Raw genomic sequence first — 25,890 nt, 5'->3', positions numbered from 1 at the left:
AGTGGGGTAGTAAAAATACCCACCCTACAATTTTGCAGGAAGGCCAGAAAGCTAAAAAGATTTAAAAGGCTAACATATGGGGCGCCTGGGTGGCTCAGTCGGTTAAGCGGCCGACTTCGGCTCAGGTCATGATCTCACAGTCTGTGAGTTTGAGCCCCGCGTCGGGCTCTGTGCTGACAGCTCAGAGCCTGGAGCCTGTTTCAGATTCTGTGTCTCCCTCTCTCTCTGACCCTACCCCGTTCATGCTCTGTCTCTCTCTGTCTCAAAAATAAATAAACGTTAAAAATTTTTAAAAAAATAAAAAATAAAAAAAATAAAAGGCTAACATAATAAATGTGTGACAGGGACTATGACAACACACATGGCTCATTTGGTCTTCAAAAGTGGCCCAAGGAGGTAGGCAGGGAACTTACTATTTCCACCCTTTAACTGATAAGGAAAACTAAAGATTAAAACTAGTATACATAATCCCCCAGCCCCCACTCCAACCCCTTCAAACTGTCCCTCCAGGATGTCTTACAGGCGTCCAGAAAGAGCTTCCACCAACTATTATTTCAACTTTATTTACTGAAAAAACGAACCAACCAAAACTCAGGCACTAATTCAAACACTGATGAGGGCCGACTACATACCTGGGCTGTCTGTGTGTGACACTTGGAACTCTGCCCTCGAGGGCCACCCCAGCTGTGGGGTTGACTATGTCGTTCCTGGGAAATTCTGGACAAATGTATTGCCTATTTCCTTCTCTTGACCACAGCAAGGAAAAATATCAACTCTTACTGAGAAACTGGGTGCAGTACATCCATTTTCTTGGGAGAAAAAGTGCATTAAGTTAAATAAAATAAACCAGTCTCAATATATACATACGATGCATGTTGTTTTCTACACACAACAAAATAAAATTTAGAAATTCACAAACGATAAGACCTCTCCAAGAAGCACTTCACGATTATTACCTCAGAGAACTTGTTTGCAATTTCATTCCAAACAGCTTTACTATGAACAGTTTCAGAGAATTTCATTGCTTTTAACTTACATCTATCCAACAAATATTCCATCAGACTTTTACCAAATCAAAAGCATTTTTTCAGCTTCTCTGATAACACTACATTGCAAGCCCTTCCCGTCAAAGAAATTTTACATAACGAGCCTGTCACTACCAAGCAACTGTCAGTATCTTGGAATATTTTTTTCTTTGGAATATTTTTTAATATTTGAATGAAACGGTCTAAGCCAGAATCATAAGGTCATAATTCCCTTAGGTCGTTTGCCAGAATTACAAGATCAGGATGTAAAAGACCTACATTAAATACATGCAACAGTACCACTGGTTAGAAGAAATGTCACAGCAACGCTATGAACTCAGATAATTATATGACCGAAGTCAATGAACTTGGGATTATTTTTGCTTATTATTATTATTATTATCATTATTGATAAATTCCATGTGATTGTCACATGTGGTGAAATAATCTAGTTAGCATTTCATCACACAAAATTGTATTCTAGAATGGCTAACAAATGTAAGTTTATGCCTAGAATTATAGGTATGATCAGCTAAACATAAAACAAGTATATTCCTTTGAAAGACTTAGGTGTGGATGCATATTTATAATGTATGCTACTCTGTAATGCACAGTAGGAACTTGCTACGAAATAGAATCCTCAGAAAAAGAAGTGCAAATCGTTGATAAACCTTTTAAAAAATAATAACAATATAGGGTCAAATGATATTTGACAAGAGAGCCAATACTCAGTGGAGAGAAAAAATAGTCTCTTCAATAAACGGTGCTCGAGAAATTGGACATTCACATGTCAAAGAATGAAAATGGACCCCTATCTTACACCACTCATGAAAATTAACCCTAAATGGATTAAAGACTTAAATGGAAGACCAGAAACCATAAAACTCTGGAAGAAAATACAGGAAAAAGCTCCTTGACATACATGGATCCTGGCGATGATTTTTTGGATATGACACCTAAAAGCACAAGCAACAAAATCAAAAATAAGCAAGTGGGACCACATCAAACTATGAAGTTTCTACACAGCAAAATAAACCATCAACAAAATGAAAAGACAACCCACAGAATGGGGAAAAAATATTTGCAAACCACATATCTGATAAGGGGTTAACAGCCAAAATCCATAAAGAATTCATACAACTCAATAGCAAAATTTATATTTATATTTATTTTTATAATTACACACAAACAAAAAAATAGGAAGAGGAAATGAACAGACACGTTTCCAAAGAAGACGTACAAATCGCTAGCAGGTACATGTAAAGGTGTTCAACGTCACCAGTCACCGGAGATATGCAAATCAAAACCACCATGAGATAGCACCTCAGGTCTGTTAAAATGGCCATCATCAAAAAGACATACTAAGTACTAAACAAGTTAACTCTCAAGTAGATCCAAAGTTTGATTATAATAGACTTTGAGTAAATACACTGTTGACGATGAACAAATACTCAGTTACAAATGACTTTTAGCTTGGTTCTTCTCATCCTAAACCAGCTACTACAAATTTCCCCCATTTGAGAATAGTTAAATTCTTTCTAAAAGTAATCCTAAATTTAAAAGCAGGACTGCAATTAAACCTGATGATACAGATGTGTATATAAATATAGATGTATATACATCATGTGTGTGTGTGGGTGTATGCCCACAAAATATTAAGTAAAAAATGTAAGGTAGGTAATACCATGCACGGCCTGATCCTCTGTTTGTAAATAAATAAATAGATACATGTACACATATATGGCTAAGGCATACGGTTGCTTACATTTTCTTCCTAATACTTTTCTCTATTCCCCCTGCCTCATCCGAAATTTGTCTTGTATAATGAGCACGTTACTTGTGTAATCAGAGCTCTAGAAAAAAATAGTTAGAACTGTGCTCCGACAGATTAATTGGCTGACACAGTTCTACCAGACATTCAGAGGGCACCAAACACATCTTGAGTTGGGAATTCTACTGAAAATCATAATTTTGGCAGAAACGATACCATTTTGCATTTCCGTAGTACTCCACAAAGTGCTTTCACAATCCCGTGAGGTGGCACTTACTACTTCCACTTTGCAGTGGGGCATTTGGAGCTGGAGGAGCCCGGGCCTCACCTGCCAGGTCCCCCAGACCCACAACGGCAGAGCCCAGATCTGCACCAGATCCCCGGGACCACAGCCTCGACGTGGGTCTCTACTTGGGTCCTCCTTTCAGACAGGCTCCCCCAGCCAGGTTCAGGTTGCTCCCCTAGTTACATGAGATTAGTAATGGCCATTTAAAAATTAGGATATTTCACATTCAAATATCTCAGACATAGGCTGGATTTTGTGAAGTAGAATTCTGAACATTTTAAAGCAATGTTAAGCATTCCCATACCAATCTAATATTTGTCTTAGACACTCAGCTAAAAATATAAAGTTAACCATGCACTGCATAAGGGCATTCAGAAATTTCCTTCAACAGATGTAAATCTCTTGTATAGTACATTTCAAAAATCTCTTTTCACAAAATTTCCTTTAGCAAATGTGGGGACTTTTTAAACAATAAAACCCAGGAGAAACAAACATAACTCTTAAAGGGTCAAAGGACTTCAAAAACTTTTCCTTTGTTGCTAACTGGTATTTTTTCATCTGCCCTGATCAATGAAAAAGACCCCACACAAACCACCAGTCCCACCCGGAAATGTTACTACAAGGCTCTTATAAAACGTTACACTGCCCTACTTTTGAACATGACCTGACCTCTGGGTTAACAAAATGTTCAGTTGCTTAAGAAGAACAGCTTCGTTTTGCAGCAACACATTCAAAATGTTTATTTAGTCGAAATACGGAGATTAACAAAATAAGGTACACATTTTAAAAAGCAAAAAGAGGGCAAAACTCCATTTTTGTCTGATCTGCCTTCCGGAAAACTTTTGCCCCACAGAGGCTTACAAAATATCCTAAAAACAAGCGAGAAACCCAACGGTTACCATGATGGACTTTATCTCTGGATAAAGTCTGGAGAATCACCTCTCAACTCTGGCTCCCCACCCCAGCCGCGCTTCCCTGATCCCCCATTCGTAAGACAAGGGAGGAACCTCCATCTGAAAGCCCGTCCAACTCCCTCTCGGCTTTTTAGCCCTTCTGCAATTGCACTGACCTGATTGGAACGGATTCCCCGTGTTACATTCAAAACCTTCTGTGAAAACTCTCCTTCCTCCTCCGAAGTCACTGGCCTGGTAGAGCCCCTGGTCCCAGGATTCCTCCTGAAGGACCACCGCTTGTGGACGGACACGAGGGTCACCTGTGGGTCACCCAGAGTCGCCAGGAAGGACGGCTCAGGGCTCCCGGGCGTGTCACCCCCGGCTTTCTCCATCGCTATGTCCACGGTCACACCTTTACCCACCATTCAAGCAAGCTGTTCACCCTCACCAGACTACCTGGTCGAGTGAGAAGGAAATGCTTTAAAAGTGTCCTCCTAACTAGCAGGGGGTGGCACCTGTGATCTGTCAGTCCTGCAGATTCCCCTCTGCTCTGGAGCCAGCGGGGGAGAGGCTGCCGGCCAAGTCTAGCAGCCAGCTTCTGAACTTGGGCAGGCTGCACACTGCTGTATGTATATTTACTCTTGTTTACCTACATCCTTCCAACCAACTGGCACCCTCTCACTCACCACACTGCTTTCGGCCCTGGGAATCTCTGCACACGGCCCCACGCGTGCCCTCACCCAGCCCTGCCAGAACACCCGGCCAGCGTGTGCAGGAGCCCGGCACACAGTCACCTCCCAAAGCTGAGCACAGTTTCCTTTTGGCCGTGTGCACTCCCAGAAACCCAGCCTCGAGGCAGGGGAGAAATGACACTTCCCTTCATTACCAAACTTCCAACGCTTTCTTGGAATAACTTCAGCGGCCTCTTCCATAGCTCCAATGCTGGCGGTGTGCAGCACGCTAGGGGACAGAAGTATTTCCTAGGCAACATGACTTGCATTTTCAAGAAGGTGTAAGAAAGGTCCATGTTTCCTGCAGCTTTGTTTTCCCTTGGACCAACTTGGCTTGGCTTCAGTAAGAACTGACTGCAAAAACGCACTGGATAACAAAGGCTCATCCTTGTTATCCTTTTTTGTACGTGGGAGGACAGCCAGGAACGAACCCACAATTCAGGCTTCTCCAGCTACCCCCCGCTGTCCACAGGAGGATTAAGAGAAGGGGGCAGTGTGGTAATCCAGGCAGCCTCCCACTTGGCTGGGCAGCACTGTCTCCCTTCCCACCCCCACCGGCTCACAGACCGGGAAGGAGGCAACCTCATCACCCAGGGAAGGAAAGGCTCCGCCAGCCACTAATCCTGGCAACGCCGCCCCCTGCCAGTGTGTGTAAAGTGTCCACGCTGCCCACTGAATTGAGTTGGTAAAAACATTCCTCTCGCAGAATGAACATGCCCCTGGCAGGGGAGGGTGAGGTCACAGTGGCAGGTCCCTGAGGGCATTTAGAACACATCCGCTTCTGCTCAAGCTCCCTGAGGATTCTGCCTCCTAAGGAGTTACCTACAGTGACCCTTCCTCCCCGTTAAACTGCCACTGCTGCCCCCAGAAATGCTGAGCAAGAGCCCTGTTCTGCCTGAGGGAAGGCGGCCTCACCACTGGCCCATGAGCCACACGTCCTAGGAGACCGGTTCCTCTTCTGCCTCTTATTTACCCTGTGGGGATGTGACTATGTGTTTGCTCCCACTTCTGAAAAAACGCTCCAGGCAGCCAGCTCCAAAATGTGTCTCCCTTGGCTTCTTATCCTCCTTGTGCTCAGTCAAAAAAGAATCTGCCTGCATTTCTAAGAAGTGCCATTCAAATCAGTGACAACAAAGGAATGGCATGTGTGATGCTAGGGGCCCAACTCCACATAGGGGCCGCTGGCACAGAGGAGTCCGGTATATCTGCCCCTGCTTTCTCGCGATCACTCAAATCTTGCTCATCTCTGGTCTTCCCAATAAGGTCCAGACCCAGGGTCTGGGTGTGCCTGCCGACCCCCCGCCCCCCCCCCCCACATTTCCTTTATTGGGCATAGTAAGTGCGTTCTCCAGATAACCTAATCTGATCTCTTTAAACACCAGATCTTTTTTTTAATGTTTATTTATTTTGAGAGAGAGAGAGAGAGAGAGCACTAGACAGCACAGGTGAGTGGGGAGAAGGGCAGGGAGAGGAGAGAGAATCCCAAGCAAGCTCCATGCTGTCAGCACAGAACCTACCTCTGAGCTTGATCCCACGTACTGTGACATCAGGATTTGAGCCGAAATCAAGAGTAGGACACATAACCCACTAAGCCACCCAAGCGCCCCTAAGCACCAGATATTTAAAAAATTTTTGTCATTTTGGGTAGAAATCCTCCCCCAAATATGCCGTGTATTTCTGCTGTCTTTTTAAAACCTGAGTTACTACCATATTTCAAATTTTCCTTGGTGATATGGGATCATTCTAAATATAAATACTAGTTCTGTGTTATAGATATGAATAGTTAATAATGAAAGTAGTTGGCATCATACATCCCAAGTGCTTTTGAAGAGTCTATCCTGTTCCATGACCTATGGAAAATATAAATGCTTTACTGTAAAATATTTTTACTTCTCCTAAATGGCCACTCAGACCCAGAACACAGCTAGAAAAAGGAGGCTGGAGGGCCGCCTGGGTGGCTTAGTCAGTTAAGTGTACGACTTCGGCTCAGGCCATGATCTCACGGTTCATGAGTTCGAGCTCTACATCCGGCTCTGTGCTGACAGCTCAGCACCTGGAGCCTGCTTCCGATTCTGTCTCTCCCTCTCATTCTTGGCCCCTCCCCCAGTCACGCTCTGTCTCTGTCTCTCAAAAAATAAATGTTTAAAAAAGAAAAGAAAAGAAAAAGGAGACTGGGGGCCAGGTTAGAAGAGGCATGAAGTTTAGATTTTGTCCAATAGACAGCAGAGAATTGCCAATTTTTAACACAGAGGACTTATATCATTTGTGACTTAGAAATACAGTTTGGGCAGGCATGAGAGCTAAGACTCAGAGAAGAGGGGACTATCAGGTTACAAGAAGCAGAGAAAATGAATAGTAGAGTAGGATTAAACAAATGAGGAGGGCCTCCAGGCTCAGCGATCAAGTGATCACAGCTGGCGAGGACCTGAGGCGGACAGAGCCATTTCCAGTTTGGCAGAGATGAGGAGGAATGGTGGGGAGGTACCTCTGGGGTGAACATGGTGCCTTCTCCTTTGTTCCCACAAGTTCTAGGGGACCTGCCAAACAGCCAAAGCATAAGCCATTTTCCCTGGTTGAGTATCAAGTCCAAACTCCTCTTTCCTGCGCCTCCCCCTTTCCTCACACCTGACCCCCGGGTCCCCTCCTCTGTCTGGCTAATCCTCCTTATCCTTTTAAGTCCTGCTCTCAGCGGACTGGCCTCTATTCACGCCAGCAGGGCTCTCTCTCTCTCCCTCACCCGAATTCCAGTGTCACTGACGCAACACCACAGACCTGGCAGGTATGGAGCCTCTACGTTTAGAGGAGGCCAAGCCTTCTCTCTCCACTGAGGCTGTATCCGGACCAGCCCTTGCGCCCAGTGGCAGGAAACACTGCAAGCTCCCGAAGACGAGGTTCTTCCGTCTTACCTAACACGGTGATGAACAAATATCATCCCCCAGATGTTAAATACATGCTCACAGAGATGAAGTACAGACAGATCTGAATGCGCTTTCCACCTAGAACTGCACGGTGGTTTTTGTCCCCGTTACCACGGGGGAAGGGCACACTCACCTCTCACGTATTCCTTCCAGAACTACAGGTCTTCAAGGGTCTCCTCATGCTAAACTATTTTGCTTCCCACATGTGCAAATTATCTCAGCGGTCTTCCAAAATAAATTCACCTTGTTTATCTCCGACTCACCTTCCCAGTCTCTGTGGATCTTGTTTGCATAACAATAAAAATCCCTTTGATGTCCTAAACCCTCCTGTTGCAACCTGAGGATCCTGGGCCCAAAGGCAGATGGGCAGCTCACGTTTCCATGGCCTCTGGGACAGACGACCCTATATGCAAGAGGGCCATCTGGTTCAAATATTTCAGCACTTTCCAAAGATGACCAGCTTGGCCTGGCTCGAGGCTCACCCTGGGTGGGGCTTCTTAGGAAAAACACTGGGCCAGTCCTCCCGAGACAGGCAGAGGAACCCCAGATCCTGTGACAGGACAGGACAACAGAACCTGACACTAAGCCATATGCTGGGAAGCAGTGGCCCAGAAGGTTCCCATACAGAGAACATGAGCAGTACAAACAGCACATCCCTCACAACGGAGGCGGAATGTTAATAAATGAATATAATTTACAGCCTGAGAGCCAACCATTCAGGCGCTTATGTGCAACAGAAGACACAAGACATACTCTGCCCTCAGGAGTTCATTAGCAGGTTAGGAGAGAAGAACAGGAGAGGACAGTATGAAAGTATAAAAGACATCCTTCAAACATTAGGTGTTCGGGGTGGGAGGGGTTGCTGCAGGCCAATTACCCTGGGAGACTTGCCAGGGGAAGGACTGGGGGGCTGCTCCTCACACCCCAGGAATTGGTGGTTTCTGAGACTGAAACAGTTAGCTAAGCACAGTTTTTATATTAGCTTACTAGCAGGAGACAAAAACGAAAAAAAAAAAAAAAACATGCCTGGCTTGATAGCCTACAGTGAAAAAAATTACAATAATTCTAAACCATAAATAGACTGGACAGGGCCAAAAAGAGAAACAGTTGAGATTGTCAGAGTAAAGGCCAATGTTTCACTTCCACAGTTAACTACATACACCTTCAACTCCCTTGGCTGCTCCGTCATCTGATGCCCACTTGGTGCAACCCCAGCCCTGGTTTCCTCCACGGCCCCAGACTACCCCAAACTCTGGGTCTGTCGGCCCCCAGCTGAATGAGGATGACACCAAACATGGCCAGGCTGGTCGGCCATGCTGCCTCAAAACCATGAACCTGGAGAGGCCACTAGCCGTCCAACTGTGCATCTCCCTAGTCCCCTCCCTCTCCACTCTCCTGGAGGACGTGCCAGACGTCTCACCACCCGTCCCCCCCCCCCCCCCCTGCTCCTCTGACCTCCACTCCCTACCCCCAGCTCCAGTCTCTCTCCACTGATGAGCCTGCTTTCTACTACGCTGAAATAACAGAAGCAAAACAAGTTGCCAACATCTCAACCACCCGCCCACCTGTGTTAGCGCCTTCCCTCTGGCGGTAGGGTGAACTGTTCTTACCCCCGAGGTCAGGCTCCAAGTACCCACCCCTTCCTGGGTTTCCTCCCACCCCCCCTGATAGATTCTTCTCAGAGGCCTTCACAGGAGCCTACTGGTCCCCAAACCCCTTAGTGCTGGAGTGGCTTGCAGCTCAGCCCTTGGACCCCTTCCCCGTCTGTACTCATTCCTTGGTGAACTCATTCCGTCCAGTAGAAATACCACTTATACCCAGTAACTCCCAATTCCACACTTAGGGATCCAAAGGCTCAACCAGCATCCCCTGCTGGCTATTTAATATGCATCTCAAATGTGAAACTTGCCTAAAACTGAGCTCCCAGTATTCTGCCCCTTCCCTGCTTCTACCACCGTCTTTCCCATTTCCTCCCTTCCACTCGCCCAGCGCAAACACTTGCATTAACCCTTGATAAGAACTGCGTCCTGCATTCAAACCCACAGGTAAATGTTGAGCAAATCCTGTCAGTTCCATGTTTAAGTATGTGCAGCATCCATGTGTACCCCCTACTACATACAGCTCAGGTCCAAACCTGAGCACATCTCACCTGCGGTACTAAAACAATCCCCCAGGTGGTTCTTGGCACCTAAAGTCTATTCTCAACACAAAAACCAGAGGAGTCCCCTTAAAGGGGAAGTCAGACGACTGCAGTCAGCTCCACTCCCGTCTCCTCTGCAACCAATCCACACACTGCTCACCCCTCACTCACTGGGCTAAATCTCTTCTGATCCGGCAGTTTTTGTAACAAAGCAAAAGGCATGCTCCCGCCTCAGGGCCTTTGTGCCCACTACTCTCTACTCTCTCAGCTTAAAAACAACCCTCCTCCAACACCCCATATCCAGGTGGTTCACTTCCTCACCTTCCTCAAATGTCACCTTCTCAGTGACTTGCCCGTTTACCCCCTTTTCATTTCAAACACTCCCGCTGCCGCTGCCCATCCTTTCCTGCCAAGTTTTTGGAGTACTCAACTACCATTGATACGGTAATATATATTTTACTTACTTATATATTTACTGACTGTCTCTCCATTAGGATGTAAGTTTCACAAGCGCAGGAAACCCTTGTCTGTTTTCTTTACTCACCTCTGTATTCCCAGCACTACAACAGTGCTTACATTTACGTTTCTCGATAAGTATTTGTTGAATGAATGACACAGAAAACTAAACAAAAACAACTCACGTAATTTTTTGCTATAAAAAACAGACTGCCAAACTTTCAAACAAGTATTCAACATTCAGAAGGTACCCCATCCTAGGCTGGCTCTCTTCTCCCTTACTTCTTTTCTCCTCTAAGCCAACAGTCTAAACTCAACTACTACTGAGAACAGGACTTATAAAAAAAAAAAAAAGAAAGAAAAATCAGCTGCGTAAATTTGAAGATATAATTGGCTTTATGGAATGCTTCATGCATCAGGCAGCACCCCATCGACCAAGTAAAGGGGCACCCCAAGGGGTTGTACAGAATGGAAGGTTTTAAGGGAAGGAGGGTGGGGCCTGAAAGTTGTAAGCAACAGAAAAGAAAAGACTGAAAGGATTGTTTCAGACAAGATCATCTTCCCTGAGAGGGAAGGGGAGAGGGTCTTACTATGTGCCGAACCTCATCTTCCTTTAGGGGACAGACAAGACCCGCGTGACAGAATACCTCACTGGTGCTTATCAGAAAACTCCTAACCAGTTAAGGGTTGTATTTCTGCAGGAGGTTGAAACTTCACTTAGGTTAGGTAGGAACCCCTGGTTTACACAGTCTTGGGGCCTTAACCTAAGTGGCACCATTTTGATCCTGTGGTTTTCTTGTTAACCTGCTCCACCTAAAAGAGGCAGTTACTCCTGCGCTCTGGCCAATTATTGTCAAAGGGCCTTGTCAGAGCTTCCAAGAGAAGGTAAGTAGCTGCAATTTTACACAATAAAATCTTCTAACTTAAAAATGTTGAAAACATGGGCCCCTGGGTGGCTCAGTAGGTTAAGAGCCCAACTCTTGATTTGGGCTCAGGTCATGATCTCACAGTTCGTGGGTTTGAGCCCCTTGACAGGCTAGTAGCATGGCAACCTGCTTGGGATTCTGTCTCCCTTTCTCTCTGCCCCTCCCCTGTGCTCTCTTCCTCTCTATTTCTCTCTCAAAAATGAAGAAACATTTAAAAATAAATAAATAAATATTAAAAAAATAAAAATGCTGAAAACAGACACAAAGTTCTGGTGGTCAATGAAATATAAGGAAAAGCTGTTTGTCAGGGGTGCTGAGAAGGCGCCTTAAAAGAGAGAGTGGGTTTGCCCTTACCCCTTCCTCATTTCTGCTGTGTATAACATGGATTAGATGGCTGGAGTCCTGGCAGCCAGCTTAAGGCCATGAGGTCTCAGGAACATGCAGCTGCATCCTAGCTTGCTAGAGCAGAGAGAAAAGGAAGGCGGAATCCCTGATGACCCTGAGATGCCAAACCAACCTGGGACACATGCCGTTAGACTTCACTGACAGCCACGTTGCTTTGGGCTTTCTCTTATACACAGCCAAACACGATACAATTCTATTATAAGTGTCAAATGCGGTAGAGGAGTAGGAACTTCTGGCATGGCAGTACGAGTTATGCAGATCAGCTCCCCAGTGAAATTGGCGAAAATTATTTTATTTTAAATTTATTTATTTGGGGGAAGGACAGAGACAGAGGGAGAGAGAGAATCCCAAGCGGGCTCCATGCGTCAGTACAGAGCCTGATGCGGGGCTTGATCTCACAAACCATGAGATCACTGCCTGAGCCAAAATCAAGAGTGGACGCCTAATTGACTGGGCCACCCAGGTGCCTCTGAAAATTATTTTAAAGAAACCGAACAAATATGAAAAATAGCTGGAAATGATCCTAAAGACATATAGCAAATGAAGAAACGATTTAATTCAAGAAAACCTACTAGGGGCTCCTGGATGGCTCAATCGATTAAGTGTCTGACTTCAGCTCAGGTCGTGATGTCACAGTTTGTGAGTTCGAGCCCCGCATCAGGCTCTGTGCTGACAGCTCGGAGCCTGGAGCCTGCTTCAGTTTCTGTGTCTGCCTCGCTCTCTGCCCCTCCCCTGCTCTCTGTCTCTCTCTCTGTCTCTCTCCCTCAAAAATAAGCACTTTAAAAAAATTTTTTTGAAAACCTACTAACATTAGTTAAAAACAGCAAGAGTCTGTGCTGTTTTTTTTTTTTTTAAGTTTATTTACTTGTTTTGAGAGAGAGAGTGGGGGGAGGAGCAAAGGGAGAGAGGGAATCCTAAGCAGGCTCCTGGCTAGCACAGTGCCTGATGAAGAACTGTGAGTTCATGACCTGAGTGATATCAAGAGTCAGATGCTTAATCACTTAATTGACTGAGGCCCTCCTCCCCGCCCCCCACCCCGGAGCCCCGAGTCTGCGCTGTGTGACTCAAGACCTCACTCCCTCACCTCTCCGAACTCAGCGAGGTGGAAACTCCACTTGACTGGTGCAGCCAAGAACACAGGGATCACTCTCCACCCAGCAACCAGTCGGTGGGCTTTCTTCCCAGGAGGGGCAAGGCATCGGCACTTCTTAGCCTGTCCATCTCATCCTGATGTTGAAGCTAAGTTGCAGGCTGATGCAGCCAAGAGGTGGAGGTTCCCTTCTTCCAACTAGTCCCCGCTGGTGGCACAAAGGCTCTACCTTGAGCATGGTGCACCCAGAATATGGGGCCTCAACTGCCCTTGCTCTGGTTCGTAACATTGTGGTTCCAACCCAAGAGGGGAAAGCTGAGCAGAACGGAGGGTATTGCCGACCCCGTGCCCCTGGCGAATTCCCTTCTCCACGCACTCAACTCTAAAAGAGGGAGAGCCAGAGAAAAGTGTGACATCGTTGCCATCCCCAGTTCGAGCCTTGGCTCAGAAATTGTGCCTGGGTGAGGCAACTGGGAGGAGACAGGTGGATCGACTGGACATATAGACGAAACTATAGGCTGGCCAGTTTGCTGGAGTGACCTGGGAAAAGAGGCCACGAGGGAGAATATGACCAGGGTCAGAACAAATCTCAAAACACTGAGCTCAGGAACATCCCATCAAAGGAGCCTGAGTCTGAATGGACCCAGCTGTGGAGCAATGTAGGCCCCTGGCATTATTGAAAACAATAGATCAGCCAGCAATTAGTGGAGCTTAATAGCTAGGTGCAGCCAGGAAAAACCACAAAGACAAAATAATTGTTATTACAAGGTGACTGAGGGCACACTCAGGGCTGTGCCTCTTGAGAAACAACAACAGAGGCTCAATACTGCCAGGGTGAACGGTCTGGCTCTTGATTTCGGCTCAGGTCATGATCTCATGGTCATTGAGATCGAGGCCCACATCAGCTAGAGCCTGCTTGGGATTCTCTCTCTCCCTCTCTCTCTCTCTCTTGCTCTCGCTCTTGCTCTCTCCCAAAATAAATAAATAAACATTAAAAAAAAAGGTCTCCACTAAAATAATCTAGTAGGTCACTAAATAATAAAAAAGCGAGCCCTTGGGGGGCACCTGGGTGGCTCAGTCAGTTAAGCAACCGACTTCGGCTCAGGTCACGATCTCATGGTTTGTGAGTTTGAGCCCCGCGTAAGGCTCTGTGCTGATAACTTGGGGCCTGGAGCCTGCTTCAGATTCTGTGTCTCCCTCTCTCTCTGTCCCTCTCCCACTCACAGTCTCAGTCTCTCTCTCTCTCTCTCTCTCTCAAAAATAAAATAAACATTAAAAAAATTAAAGAAAAAAAAGCAACCCCTTGGGTGGGGTGGTGAGGGAGTAGCAGCATGCAGAATTGTCTAAAATGTCCAGTTTCTAACAAAAAATTATGAGACACGCAAAAAAAGAGTATGACCCATACACCAGGGGAAAAAAGCAGCCTATAATTGCCACCAGATGTAGGATTTAATATACAAAGGCAGAAACCATTAAAAACATTTTAAAGAAATAAAGAAAGGGATGATGACAATGTCACATCAAATAGAAAATATCAGTAAGCAGACAGAAATCGTAAAAAAGGAACCAAACGGAAATTCTGCAGTTGAAAAGTATAGAAACTGAAATGAAAAGTTACTAGTTGAGTTTAACAGTAGATTTGAGCTGAAAGAATCAGCCAACAAGAAGAGAGCTCAAAGAGATAATGCCATCTCAGAGAGGAAAAAAAGAATGCAAAAAAAATTAATAGAACCTCATGAAACTGTGACCCACAGGGTTAATGAGGTTGAAACTAGCATAAAGTTTAAAGCTTGTTTCTCAGAGAACTCTTTCCCCCTAATCACCTGTTGTGTCTTTTCAGACCCCGCTATCAAACCCACTAGTTGTCTCTGCAGAAGCCTGGGCTCGTGGTCAACTGATACAGTTCCAGCCTATGAACAAGCAAGGCCCTGCCTTCCTTACCCAAGATAACAAGCCAAGACCCCATCCAGTTTATACTAGCTCTTGGAGCATGCCCACACCCCGTCTCCGTGTCCTAAGATATAAGATAACCTGTTGACATCAGGGCTGAATATTAAGTCTTCCTCTAAAGTGAACATGGGATATATGTTATATGTATATTTGCTCAATGCACATGCTACATTGTGCTTCATGAACAGTCATAAGTTTCCCTGCCCTATTCATCAATATGTATGCAATCTCAACCCCTACGATTATTAAAAAAAAAAACTTGTTCTCTCCTCTTTTAGGCAGGCCGATTTGAGGCTTGCCCTCCTGTCTCCTCACTTGTCTGCCTCTCAAATAAACCCTTTCCTGGCTGCAAACCTAATGTTTTGGTGATCGGTTCTGCTTTGTATTGGGCAGATGGATTTGGGTTCGGTTACACTCATAGAAATTTGGGACACCACTGCCCATACCAACTCAGGTGTAATGGGAGACCAGGAAAGACAAAGTAGGAAAAATACTCAAAGAAATATTGACTGAAAACTTCTCCAAACCTAATGAAAAACTACTATTACTACTACTACTACTAATAATGGCCTACACATCCAAAAAGTTCCATGAACTTTAGACTCAAAAACACAAATAGATTAAAAATGAGAGAATGGAAAAAGATACATCTGGCAAATGGCAACCACAAGAACACTGAGGTAGTTATGCTAATACCAAACAAAACAGACTTGAAAACAATGTTACCAGAAATAAAGAGGTACCTTTTATAATGACAAAAGTCACTCCATGAGGAAAATGTAAAAATTATAAACATATACATCTAAAAACAGAACACAAAATGGGTTCCCAGACAAAAATAACGGACAGAAATGAGAAGAGCAAAGACAATTCAGGGGTGCCCGGGTGGCTCAGTGGTTAAGTGTCCGACTCTTGATTTCTGCTCAGGTCATGATCGCGTGAGTTCGAGCCCCGCATGGGGCTCTGCGCTGACAGTGCAGAGTCCACTTGGGACTCTCCATCTCTCTGCTCCTCCCCTGCTTATGTTCTCTCTCTCTCTCTCTCTCAAAATAAATAAATAAACTTAAAAGAAATTTTAAAAAATAAATAACACATTTTTTTAAAAAAAGACAATTCACCAGTGACACTTGGAGACTTCAATACCCACTTTCAAAAATGAACAAAACTGTGCAGAATATCAACAAGGAAACACGTGACATTGTGGTTTATAGGAAACCTAAAGGCCTTGGAATCTCTTAAGTGATGGCAGATTAAAATTCTCATTAATACCCTGCCCAATGCAACTCTTCCACCTGGCTGTTCCTGAGTGACATCCTTTTATAACACACGATATAAGTAGGTACTTCTCTCAGTTCTGTGAGCCCCTCTAGCAAATTAACTGAACCCAAGGAGTCAGAAGTCAGTCAGAGGCACAGGTAACAGTCTGGACTTGCAACTGGTGTCTGAACTGGCGAAGCAGGAGTCTTTAGAACTCAGTCTTGCAGAATTGAGCTCTTAACCTGTGGGATCTGATGCTATCTCCAGAAAGCTAATTAAGTTAGGTTGTAGAACACCCAGCTGGCCCAAGAAGTGCTTGGCGTGGGGAAAAACACCCACACGCTGGAACTGGTAGCAGAATCACAAAACGGAAGACAGGAACAACACTGTAAACCAACCAGACCCATTTAATAAAATGGAAATAATGCAAAGTCTGTTCTTCACTCATAATAGAATAAAAAAATCAGTAAAGAAAGAAATCCGGGAAACTCACAAATAAGTGGAAATTAAACAACACACTCCTAATAACCAATGAGTCAAAGAAGAAACCAAAAGGGAGATTAGGAAATACTTTGAGATAAACGAAATGAAGACACAACTTACCAAAATGTATGAGATGCAGCTAAAGCAATGCTTAGAGGGAAACTTATAGTTGTCAATGCCTGTATTAAGAAGGAAGGATCTCAAATCAATAACCTAACCTTCTGCCTAAGACACTGGGAAAAAAAGACAACTAAACTAAACCTAAAGAAGCATAAGGAAGTTATATTAGTATCCTAGTATTGCTGTAAAAAAATACCACAAATGGAGTACTGGAAAGTTATTGTCTCCTAGTTCTGGAGGTTAGAAGTCAAAGATTTTCCTTTTGGGGGGCTCTGAAGGAGAATGTGTTCTATGCCTCTCTCCTACTTCCTGGTGGTTACTGTCAATCCTTAGCATTTCTTGGTTAATAGAAGCATCACTCCAATCTCTGTGTCGGTAATCAGGAAGCTTTCTCTTCTCTGTGCCTTCATATGGTACTCTTATAAGGAGAGCAGTAATTGGATTTAATTAACGCTTACCTGAGGCACCCAGGCACCCCTAAGCGTTTTTTTTTTTTTTTGGACATCGTTAGAGACACCATTAAAATAAGAATTAGGGAGGATCTGCCTTTGGCATTCATGGAATCCTCAACAAAGGAGGTTCCAGACAAGAGGTGAAGCAACAGGAACAGAAGTGGACAGAGCACCAGTGTATATACCAGGAGAATGCTCATAATTGCAAAAGCACCCAAACCACCCAGTATCCTTCAAGCAAAATAGATAAACGGTGCTATATTCCCACAATGGCATACTGCACAACAACGAATCTCAGAAATGTAATGGCCAGTAAATTAAACTACTGGGGCTCCACCAAAATAAAAAGCTTTTGCACAGTGAAAGAAACCATCAACAAAACAAAAGAGCAACCTGCCGAATGGGAGAAGATATTTGTAAATGACATATCCAATAAAGGCTTGATGTTCAAACTGTATAAAGAACACACCCAGCTCAACACCAAAAAAACCAAATAATCCAATTAAAAATGGGCAGAGAACTTAAATAGACATATGTCTAAAAAAACATACAGGTGGCCGACAGACCCGGGCAAAGATGCTCAACATCACTAATCTTCAGGGAAAGGCAAATCGAAACCACAATAGGATATTACCTCACACCTGTCAGACTGGCTAAAATTAAAAACATAAGAAACAACAAGTGCTGATGAGGATGTGGAGAGAAAAGGAACCCTCATGCGCTGTTGGTGGGAATGCAAGCTGGTGCAGCCATTGTAGAAAACGGTATGGAGGTTCTTCAAAAAATTAAAAATAGAATTACCATATGATCCAGTACTTCCAGTACTGGATATTTACCCAAAGAAAACTAAAACACTAATTTGAAAACACATATGCACCCCTATGTTTACCGCAGCATTATCTGTAATAGTCCAGATATGGAAGCAGCCCAAGTGTCCATCCACAGATGAGTGGATAAAGATGTGGGGTATATGTGTGTATATATATGAAATGGGGTATTAGCCACAAAGAAAAGAATGGAATCTTGCCATTGCAACGACATGGATGGATCTAGAGAGTATATTACCAAGTGAAATCAGTTAGAGAAAGACAAATAGTTTATGATTTCATTCTTCTGTGGAATTTAAGAAACAAAACAAATGAGCAAAACAAAAAAGAGAAGGAGAGAGAGAGAGAGAGAGAGACAAAAAAAACAGACTCTTCAACAGAGAGAACAAACTATTGCCAGAGGGGAGGTAGGTAGGCGGATGGGCAAATAGAAGAGGATTAAGAGTACACGCATCACGACGAGCACTGGATAATGTAGAGAATTGGGGAATCACTATATTATATACCTGAAACTAACATAAACACCGTATGTTAATTATACTGGAATTAAAAATTAAAAATTTTTATTTAAAATAAATAATTTTCTTTTTGTTTTAATTTTTTTAATGTTTGTTTATTTTTGAGAAAGAGAGACAGAGAGAGAGAGAGACAGAGAGCGCATGAGTGGGGGAGGGACAGAAGAGAGGGCGACACAGAATCCAAAGAAGGCTCCAGGCTCTGAGCTGTCAGCACAGAGCCCGACATGGGGCTTGAACTCACAGATCACATATCATGACCTGGGCCGAAGTGGGACACCCAAACGAGTCACCCAGGCGCCCCTAAAATAAATAATTTTCTTAATGTGATATCTACTTAGAGAAGCTAGCACAGAAGACTAAACACACGACAACGGAATTTTTATAAAGCTCAGAAACAAGCAAAACTAAATAATGTATTGTTCAGGCATTCATATATGTGTGATAAAATTTTACAAAAACAAAAACAAAAGCTGAGTTACAACGAACAAAGAACAGGATGGCGGTTACCTCTAGAGTGGGTACTTCTAACGGTGACACCAGAGAAGGAACAGTTGAGTGGATGCTATTCATGTCCATGTTGGCATGGACAACATTCTCGTTCTTGGGTCAGGTGGTAGGTTCACAGGCATTCTCTATCTTACTATGCTTTATAACTACATATATGGTTATAGACATTTCTTTTATGTCCAATAAACTGATAGAATAATAAAAGAAAAATCTTAAAGTGAATAGGTGAGTGGAAACCTGCAAATGAAGATGATTCTTTCTGGAAGACTGAGAAAGAAGGAGAGGGGAGAAATAGTACAAGAGCAAACGGGAGACACAGGTAATGGGAGAGATTTTAAAATGAAGGCAAATGGCATGAGTTTATAAACCAAAGGGAGAAGTCTGCAGAAAGAGGAAAAGACTGGAGGTGAGAAAAGACATGACCAGTAAGGGCTCCAAAACAGGTAGAGAAGAAGGGATACGGGACAAGGGCACTGAGGCCAGGGAGAGAACCTTGAAAAGAAAGCAAGCCTGTCCTGAGACTAGATGAGGAAGTGAAAATACGTTGTAGATATAAATAAAATTCTGGAAGAAGATGCACTGAGGGAGGCAGAAAGATGAAGAAAACCATATACAATGGTATCCAGCTTTCTTGAAGTAAGCACTGAGGTCATCTGTTGAAAATAAGGAAGGCAGAGATGAGCAAGCAGGGAAGGTTTGAAAGAGTCGCAAGAAGTTGACACAGAACAAGTGAAAAGCAGGCACAGATGAGATGAGAAACAAGAAACCACTAGCAGCATCAAGGGGGGGTTGCCTGCATTTCCCAGCAGTTCTGTCCCTGTGGTGTGGCAGCAGGGCCCTGGGACAGCAGTTGGAGGACCCTGGACTGGGGGACGGGGGCAGCAGGAGGGAGCCTGGGAGGAAACTTCAGACTACACCAAGTGGTCCTCCAAGATAGGGAGAGGGCATACAAGTTTACTGATAATAATAACAGCCTCCGTGATGGGCAGCTTTTAAAGCCTATTAAAAAAAAAAAAACAACACCACTGAGTTTAGAGAAAGAAACACACACACACACACACACACAGGAAAGACTGACTGAGCTCACTGGACTGAAATAGGCCTAAGAAGTTAATGTTGGTTATCTTTCAGAAACAAGATTGTATTTATTTCTAAAAATTAGTAACTTGATGCAGCGAAAGCAAGCAATGAAGGAAGTTTACAAATGCTAACAGCCATCCTAAGAGTAAGAAAGAATAAAAGTGAATTTTCCCCTTTTGGTCTTTATTTTCCAAATTTCAGTCACAGAATTAAATTACTTTTATAATAGTAATTTTTAGTTTCTGTGGGAACAGAGGCTTCAACAGAATTGCTGCATTCTGAATCCACAGGTTTCAAACCACTGGTGTTTTTAAATCTTATTTGCCATGCTGGTTACATCACAATGAAAAGTCCCTCTCTGCTTTGTCCTCTACTTTATCTCATCGACCTTTGATCTGCTTAGATTTTTTTCCTTTAACTTAGTTTAAAAAAAAAAAAAAGTCAGACATTCGAGAATTTCACTGGGTAAGGATTTCTAATCCTACTGATAAAATAATATTGCACAGGCTTGAACATGGACACATTCTGCTACCTGTGCTATGGCATCAGTGGACAGTAATGGACTTGGGTCATCTCCATCCTTGCAATGAAGATGTCAGATAAAGAAGCACTTAAAATTCAATTCTCTTTCCCCCCCGCCAGCTTTTTTTTTTTAGTGTTTATTTCTTTGTTTTGAAAGAGAATCTCAAGCAGGGTCCACACTATCAGCGCAGAGCCCGACGTGGGGCTCGATCTCACGACCCTGGGATCATAACCCGAGCCACAATCAAGAGTTGGATGGTTAACTGATTGAACCACCCCGGCACCCCTCCCCCACCGCAGTTTACTCCCAGTTAGTCCTGGACCAACTATTCTCTGTGTTGTTGCTAGAAGGACTACCATTGCCTCTGATGCTCTGGACACTGAAGAGTGCAGAAAACCTCCACTGTCTCCTGACATGACACTGGGAACGGGGCTCCCAGTTCTGTAGGGCTTTGGCCACCTTGGATCTGGATGGGGTGACCCCAGCAAAGGCCTCTGATCAGGTCTCCAGCACCTCTGTTCCCAGTTTGCCCTTTACTTCCGAAGAGCACCATACACCATTTCCCCCTGTGCAAACTCCCCCGTCTGTGGGATAAAGTCCAAAGGCCTGAGAAACAGAGCCTTCCACAACCACTTTCCAGGCTGTCAAGCCACTCAGGGCAAATCTGTCTTTCCACTTCTCGCCTCTGCACCTTTGCACATGCCGGACTCTACCTGCGACATCCCTCTTCTCATTCTTCTGTGTGCCCAGCTGACACATTTCTCCTTCAAAACCTCAGTCATGAAATACCTCTTCTTGAAGTTCTTTTTGCATCCCTTCCTCCCAGGAAAGGCCAATTGCTCTTGCCTGTGCGTGCTATGCTGTATACAGACATCTTTGTTCTGGCACCTATGACCGTCAGCCCCAAGAGTACAGGGGCTGACCTCTATTCATCTTGGTGCCACTACTGCACTTCTATTCTGCTTTGGCCCAGCGTCAGAGAAACAGAAGGCACTCCATGTTTGTAGAGTGAAGGCTGAATGACCCAGCTCATGGACCACCTCCCTTTCAGGGTTACTGCTGCCCCAGACAGGCTTCCGGAGAGAAAACAATGCGTTGGGGGTGGGGGTAGGGAAAAGTCTTGCTAGAACTCATTCATTCAAGAACAACTCTGGTGCACCTATTATAATAGCTACGGAGAATTTTTTTTCTCTTGAGATAGAGAGAGAACAGGTAAGTAGGGGAGAGGAGCAGAGTGAGAGAGAGAGAATCTTGAGCAGGCTCCACAGTGAGCAAGGAGCCCAACACAGGGCTCCATCCCTGGGACCATGACCTGGGCTGAAATCAAGAATCGTACACTCAACCAATTGAGCCACTCAGGCACCCTTGGAGAATGTTTTTTAAGAGATACAAACCTGGTCCCTACTTTCAAGAAGCACAGAGTTGATCAAAAAAAAAAAAAAAAAAAAGCTATATTCAGATAAGTTTAAATAATCATACCATATGACCAGGTGTCAAGGAAGTTTGAAAGAAAATATATACCCAAGAAAGTCAAAGCAGACTGGCGAGGACTCAATTCCAGATCTCCCTGTTACTAGCTCTTATTAGCTGTAGGACCTTGAGGAAGTGACTTCACCTCTCTCTGCCTCAGTCCCCCCACCTGTAAAGAGGATGTATTCTGACCTCGTATTGTACTACTTCCTCTCCTTCTCTCTGTTCCAGCCACTCTGGCTTTCTTTTACTGTTCCTCCCCTGTTCGGCCCACTCTGGACTTAGGACATTGACACCTTCTAGTTCCTCAACCTAGAACGCTCCTCCCAAATCTGAACGTTCAGGTCTCTACTCATACAACCTCCTCAGAGATAATTTCCTGACGACCTGCCCTAGATAGTATCTCCCCTCCCATGTCCTGCCTAATGCCCATACTCGGATTTATTTACTCCACAACACTTACCAGTGCCAAAAATCACACTATTTGTCTACCCTTTTTAATTTCTGCCATCTCCCACTAGGACATAAATTCCTTGAGGGCAGGGTCTTAGTCTTAATTGGATCCCCAGTGCCTAGAATGGCTGGCACAGAGTAAATACTAAAAAAAAAAAAAAACATCGTTAGGGGCACCTGGGTGGTTTAGTCAGTTAAGCATCTGACTTTGGTTCAGGTCATGATCCTACTGTTCATGAGTTCGAGCCCCGCTTTGGGTGAAGCGCTGACAGTGTGGGGCCTATGTGGGATTCTCTCTCTCACCCCCTCACTCACTCATGGCCCCCCCTCAAAAAAAAACAACAACAACTGTTAAATAAGTGGCAATAACAAAAAAATAATACCTACATCAAAGGGTTTTGTGAGGATTAAATAAGACAGTGCACATTAAAGAATATAAAGTGCTTAGTACAGTGCCTAGCAGGTAGTAGGCTCAGTAACATCAGCTAATACTATTCTCTAAGAAATCCAGAAGAGACTGAGGTCAACACAGGGAGAAGCAGTCACCAAAGTTTCAAGGAGGAAGCATCTTGAGCTTGATCTGGAATGATAAGGATTGTTCTGATGGGTAGAGAGGTGGGGGCACCGTAGGGAGTTAGAGGTGTGCCCCTGTCTGAGCCACCCTCCCCCATGTGTTCTTTGCACCTCCATTAAATGCAGAGCCATCACACTTAGAGGCATCTATTGACCAGCCTCTGTCTACCCATCCATTAATCCACTTCCCTTTCATTTCTGTACCACCAGAGCCTAAGACAAATTTCGCTACAAAAGGGCACAAAATAATGTTGTTGAGTTCACTTTAGAAATCTGTAGACCAGCAATTCAGGCCTACATGTCCATCCTAAAGAAATACTCAAGTGTCAGCATTAAAAATCATGTACGAGGATGTCCTCTACAGCATGGCTTGTGAAGGGAGGAAAAAAAGTTAGAAATACACAGAATGTCCACCCACAGGGAAAAAATAAAACTTACTATGGTATGCATCCATATTGTATAGAGGTTAAACTGAACAACAAGATAGATGTTTATGTACTGATATCAAACAATCTCCAAAAGACAGTTCTATTGGGGGGGGGGGGAAAGAAAGGTTGGAGAATACACACTATGTGATCTCATTTACAACAAACAAACAAAAATTTTAAAACCACATACATACAAAACCTAAAGATTTATCTGGAGATACACACACACACACACACACACACACACATTTTTTAACCACTGTATTTTCAGCTCTTCAGTACCATGCCTGAAACATGCAGTAAGTGTTCAATAAATGTTTGCAGAACAAAGGATGGCATATGTAAATGTACAGAAAAGGATTAGGAAGCAGATCTGCTTTTCATGCTCAATGTTTCTGTGCTGTTTGCATTTTTAAGTCACCACATTAATGCGTTACTTGTATAATTAAAATGAATTCAAAACAGTTCTTTAAAAAAACAGTTGCAGGACCTGGATAAAAAGAGACCCGCGCACTCTTCATAACTTCTCTGGGTAACTAATTTACTCGTCCTGGGCAATTAGGGCTCTTACACAGCAACTCAACGCTCACTTTACAAATCCAGCTTCAGACATAAAGAGGAGTGGGAAAGTGCTGGGTTTTAAATTGTTCCTGCAAACCCGTAAAAGGCATAGCATTTCTAAGGGCGCTCTCCTGGAGCTAGGGCTCTAGCCCCCTGCCTTCCCCGAGCAAGCCAGGCCGCAGAGAAAGGCAGGCAGGTGGGCGTGGAAAGTCCTCCAGGTAGGTGTGAGCACGCGGCGCTCGGGTAGGGAAACTTACTTTCCAACCGGCCCCTACTCTAGCAGTAAGCTGCCTCTCCTGCTCAAGCATCCTCCTCCGGAGGAACCAATTTCTTCTGTGATCCGCCCAGAGCCCACAGGTCACCTGGTTAGTGGAGAAGTGCGGTGTTAAAACCCCGGGAGCGGGCTGTGGGTGGCATCTCTGCGGTTCGGCTCTCTCACCCGGGGAAGGGTCTGGAAAAGGTCTCCTGCATTTCAGACCAGGGGATCAGCAGCCCTCGCCCCACCGGCTAATTCAAAGTTGCGCGCCCTGGCGCCCTGGCCCTTGGGGGGTGGGGGGTGCGGGGATAAGCGCAAGGGCGGAGGGTTGGCCTCGGACCCTCATTCACACCCGGAGGCGGCCCTGCCCGTGCCCCTGGCGGGGACCGGTCCTCCCTCCCAAGTCTCCGCTACCTCCGGCCGGTACACTGCGGACTCGGTCTTAGGCCCCCGGCGTGTGAAGGACAAGAGGGCGGGCGAGCGGCGCAGAGCCGAGCTGGAGATGCAGATCCCAGGGATCGCCAACCGCCGGCAGAGAGGTGCGGCGTGGCGGGCACCTTCTTCGGGTCCGCTCCGCACAGCTGCCTCTCAGCTCCGCGCTTCGCTCCGGGGCGTCGCGGGTCCCAAATGCCGCAGCTGCCGCGGGAGTGAACTCCGCACCTGGGAAATCGATCCGAGATGCGCAAGGGCCTCCCATTGGTCTCAACGGCCGGCGGGCCCCGGGCTGGGGGCTTCCAGTGGGGGAGGGGGCCGAGGGCGGGTGCCCGGCTGTCCATCACAGGCCACGCCCACTCCAGCCCTACTCCCACTACGGCCCCGCCCGCTGGGGGGGGCGGGACCCTTGTGCGCCACGCCGAAAACTTGTCTCCTCCCCGGGAGATTCTATTGACTGGAAGGCCGTGGGAAGCTACTACCAGCAGCCAATTGAAACGCGAAACCTGCCCCATGGGGGCGGAGAGAACACCGCCCGCTTCCTCTGGAGCCAATAGAGAAGAGGAACAGAGAAGCGCTTCCTGAGTTCGGGGGTCGAGGGAAGATGGCGACCACCAAAGGGGGTTGGTGCTTGTGCGAGCTACTGAGGTGAGGAGCTGGTGGTGTGGGCTCGCAGGCGCTTTCTGTTTCGCGGTGGTTCTTGTCCGCCCAGGGCAACTGAAGTTTGCGGGGAAGGGGATCTTCTAGTCACGAATCTAGGCCTCAAGGATAGCGCTATTCTCACTTCGGAGTCTTTTAATTAGACCGAAGCTGACTGGGTTAAAGACTCAGTTAACCGCGTTTTCTTCGCCTGCCCCACTTCTGGCTGAAGGGTGCAGTTTCCCTTCCTTTTTCTTTTTTGTTCGCACTCCAACTATTCTGTTATAAATTATCCATATTCATTTCTCGTTTTCCTTTATAATGGAGCCATGGATCATTTTCCAAACTATCGTGTCTCTTTTTGGTAAAGAATAAACTGGCTCTTGTCACGTCTTAGTTTCCCCTCTTTCACTCACCAAAATGGTCGCTGTTAACATATGTCACTTAAATATGTTAACCTTGAAAATAAAACAGCTATCTTACCAGCAAAAATGGTTTGGTTGGTTTTGTTTGTTTTTTTCGGGAGTAGCAGAGAATTGCATTTCTGGATATACAAGCTATGACAAAACCATACCTGGCAAGTTCTACCAACGAGAGGACCGTTGTTTTATGGAGAAGGAGGAAGTTGAAGGGATGGGGGGTTGAAGTAAAGTCTGCTGGAGAAAAGCAAGAGTAGTGAGGGTTTCTCATTGGCTGAGTTGCAGGAGTACTCTTGTAGGA

General features: G+C 45.1%; 2 protein-coding genes across 6 annotated transcripts in view; one reads left to right on the top strand and one right to left on the bottom strand.

Annotated features, from left to right (window-relative positions):
* ATP7B (ATPase copper transporting beta) overlaps positions 1 to 24,810 on the bottom strand; it is a 79,222-nt gene extending 54,412 nt beyond the window's left edge. Inside the window, exon 1 of the mRNA XM_042962664.1 lies at positions 24,760 to 24,810. The gene's annotated coding sequence lies outside the window, so the exon portion shown is untranslated. The remainder of the gene's footprint in view (positions 1 to 24,759) is intronic.
* Positions 24,811 to 24,983: 173 nt separating this feature from the next.
* ALG11 (ALG11 alpha-1,2-mannosyltransferase) overlaps positions 24,984 to 25,890 on the top strand; it is a 33,409-nt gene continuing 32,502 nt past the window's right edge. For all 5 annotated transcript variants that reach the window (XR_006210030.1, XR_006210023.1, XR_006210019.1 and 2 more), the window contains exon 1: positions 24,984 to 25,179. Coding sequence is in view for 1 of the 5 variants with exons in the window: in XM_007097700.3 (XP_007097762.2) it covers positions 25,136 to 25,179 (44 nt within the window). In the remaining 4 variants the exon portion in view is untranslated. The remainder of the gene's footprint in view (positions 25,180 to 25,890) is intronic.

This window comes from Panthera tigris, chromosome A1 (genome assembly GCF_018350195.1).
Source record: "Panthera tigris isolate Pti1 chromosome A1, P.tigris_Pti1_mat1.1, whole genome shotgun sequence".
Lineage (NCBI taxonomy): Eukaryota > Metazoa > Chordata > Mammalia > Carnivora > Felidae > Panthera > Panthera tigris.
The sequence above is the reverse complement of the archived record's forward strand: the minus strand, read 5'-3'. Positions and strand labels throughout refer to the sequence as shown.